Raw genomic sequence first — 1,788 nt, 5'->3', positions numbered from 1 at the left:
CCCAAGCACAGCCCCGAGGCCAAGCGAGAGCTCTTTAGTGCTCAGTTTGGGCAGCTTGGCTGCTTTCTGCAGATTGCATCTCTGGATTGTGTCTTCAGGGCAGGTCAGGAGCTTTGTGTCTCTTTGGTTTGCAGTGCCAGATGGCCGAGGAGGTCTCACCAGAAGGCAGCACCTCTTCCCCTGCTGCCAACACCAACCAGGTGTCTCAGGCTGCGCCTCCACGTGGTTCTGAGTGCCCAATCTGCCTGGACATCATTAAGGACCAAGTCTCTGTGAGCTGGTGCAGACATACTTTCTGCTTTTCTTGCATACTGCAATGGTCCCGCATCAGACCTCTTTGCCCAAATTGCCAGGAGCCTTTCCAATACCTCTTCCGCAAGGTGGGAGACAACAATTACGAGGTGTACTACATCAGCTTTGCCAGGCCTAATCGAGGACAGAGAGCTCGTCGCCACTCTGCAGGAAGGAGGCAGAATCGTTCCACAGGCCGCCAGCAGCGCAGCTCTTCCAGCAGGGAGCGTGGCACTGGCCGTGCCAGGGACCGAGAGAGGGAACGAAGCAGGTCCCCGAGGCAGCACCACAGGAGCCACAGCAGGGGTCAGCGGGCCCAGGACTATGACTCCTCGAGCAGCAGGAGCCAGCAGGACAGTTGGGATGAAGACACGTCTACTGACACCTCTAGTGATGAGGACCATGCTGAAAGTCCCGACCGGCATGCCCGAGCCCGCTCGGGGAGGAGCGAGCGCCGCCATCGAGAACGACGGGGTTCCTCCCGGGAATCACGGGTGGCAAGGAGCCGGTCCCATAGGAGGTCCCGAAGTCCTGATAGGCGTAGGGACAGGTAGCACACCCTATCAAGACGGATAATACTGTATGCCTTGCTACTAGTGTCATCATTTACATTGCTTCACACCAAAACTGCTCCTACTAGCAATTAAAAAATAAAGTCAAATACAACTGTCAAGCTTGAGGCGTAGGATCTATTCTCCATTTAAAAAAGCATCCAAAAATCCAAAGAGACCTATGCAAGGCTGCCCAAGGTTGTGAGGATAACAAGCTAGAAGCTATAAGCTAGAAGAAGTGCCTTGAGATGGTTTATTTCTAAAATAGCACATAGAGCTGTGCATGAACAGTGAGGCCTGTGACTTTATATGAAAAATACAGCAAGGAAATTCTGCTTGACAGGGAGTCCATCTAGTGAGATGAGCTATCTGGGAAGCTTTTTTTCCCAGAGGCCAGGGCCTGTGTGTTCTATGGGTAGTCCCTGAAAGCACTTGATGTCACCCCAGTCATTGTGACATGTGTGACAATGTTTGGTGTGTGGGGCAGCCCTGAAGAATCAGTGCCCACCCTCCTCCTGTGGGAACAGACATCTGCAGTTGAGGAGAGGATGGAACCCCATCCAATTGGCTGCCTTCTGAGAGCATAGAGAGCATTCGCAGGGTGGTGACAGGGCTTGGGTTGCTGGTATGGACCTGTCGCATGCCCAGGCTCCAGATGCTGTTGCTGAGAGACCAGGAACCTCTTCCTCTCCTTCCCAATTCCTGCTTGCACATGTCAGAGAGGTAAGTCACTACCCTGCCCTGAGAGCTGTCACATGCAAAGACACCCCTGCTGTCACTTGTCTGCCCCAGGACAGTCCCTGCTACTTGTGGTAGCCCAAGCACAGCCCCGAGGCCAAGCGAGAGCTCTTTAGTGCTCAGTTTGGGCAGCTTGGCTGCTTTCTGCAGATTGCATCTCTGGATTGTGTCTTCAGGGCAGGTCAGGAGCTTTGTGTCTCTTTGGTTT

At 53.6% G+C, this 1,788-nt stretch overlaps 2 protein-coding genes across 3 annotated transcripts in view; both read left to right on the top strand.

Moving 5' to 3' along the window:
- LOC114063719 (probable splicing factor, arginine/serine-rich 7) overlaps positions 1-964 on the top strand; it is a 2,028-nt gene extending 1,064 nt beyond the window's left edge. For both annotated transcript variants that reach the window (XM_027896179.1, XM_027896178.1), the window contains exon 2: positions 135-964. In XM_027896179.1, coding sequence (XP_027751980.1) covers positions 141-845 — 705 coding nt within the window. In that variant the 5' untranslated portion in view covers positions 135-140 and the 3' untranslated portion in view covers positions 846-964. The remainder of the gene's footprint in view (positions 1-134) is intronic.
- Positions 965-1,310: 346 nt separating this feature from the next.
- LOC114063718 (E3 ubiquitin-protein ligase RING2-like) overlaps positions 1,311-1,788 on the top strand; it is a 1,829-nt gene continuing 1,351 nt past the window's right edge. The window contains exon 1 of the mRNA XM_027896177.1: positions 1,311-1,565. Within this exon, the coding sequence (XP_027751978.1) occupies positions 1,470-1,565 (96 nt within the window). The 5' untranslated portion in view covers positions 1,311-1,469. The remainder of the gene's footprint in view (positions 1,566-1,788) is intronic.

Source organism: Empidonax traillii, unplaced genomic scaffold (genome assembly GCF_003031625.1).
Source record: "Empidonax traillii isolate 1590-97213 ecotype Southwest subspecies unplaced genomic scaffold, ASM303162v1 scaffold484:size464376, whole genome shotgun sequence".
NCBI classification, from domain to species: Eukaryota; Metazoa; Chordata; class Aves; order Passeriformes; family Tyrannidae; genus Empidonax; species Empidonax traillii.
The sequence above is the reverse complement of the archived record's forward strand: the minus strand, read 5'-3'. Positions and strand labels throughout refer to the sequence as shown.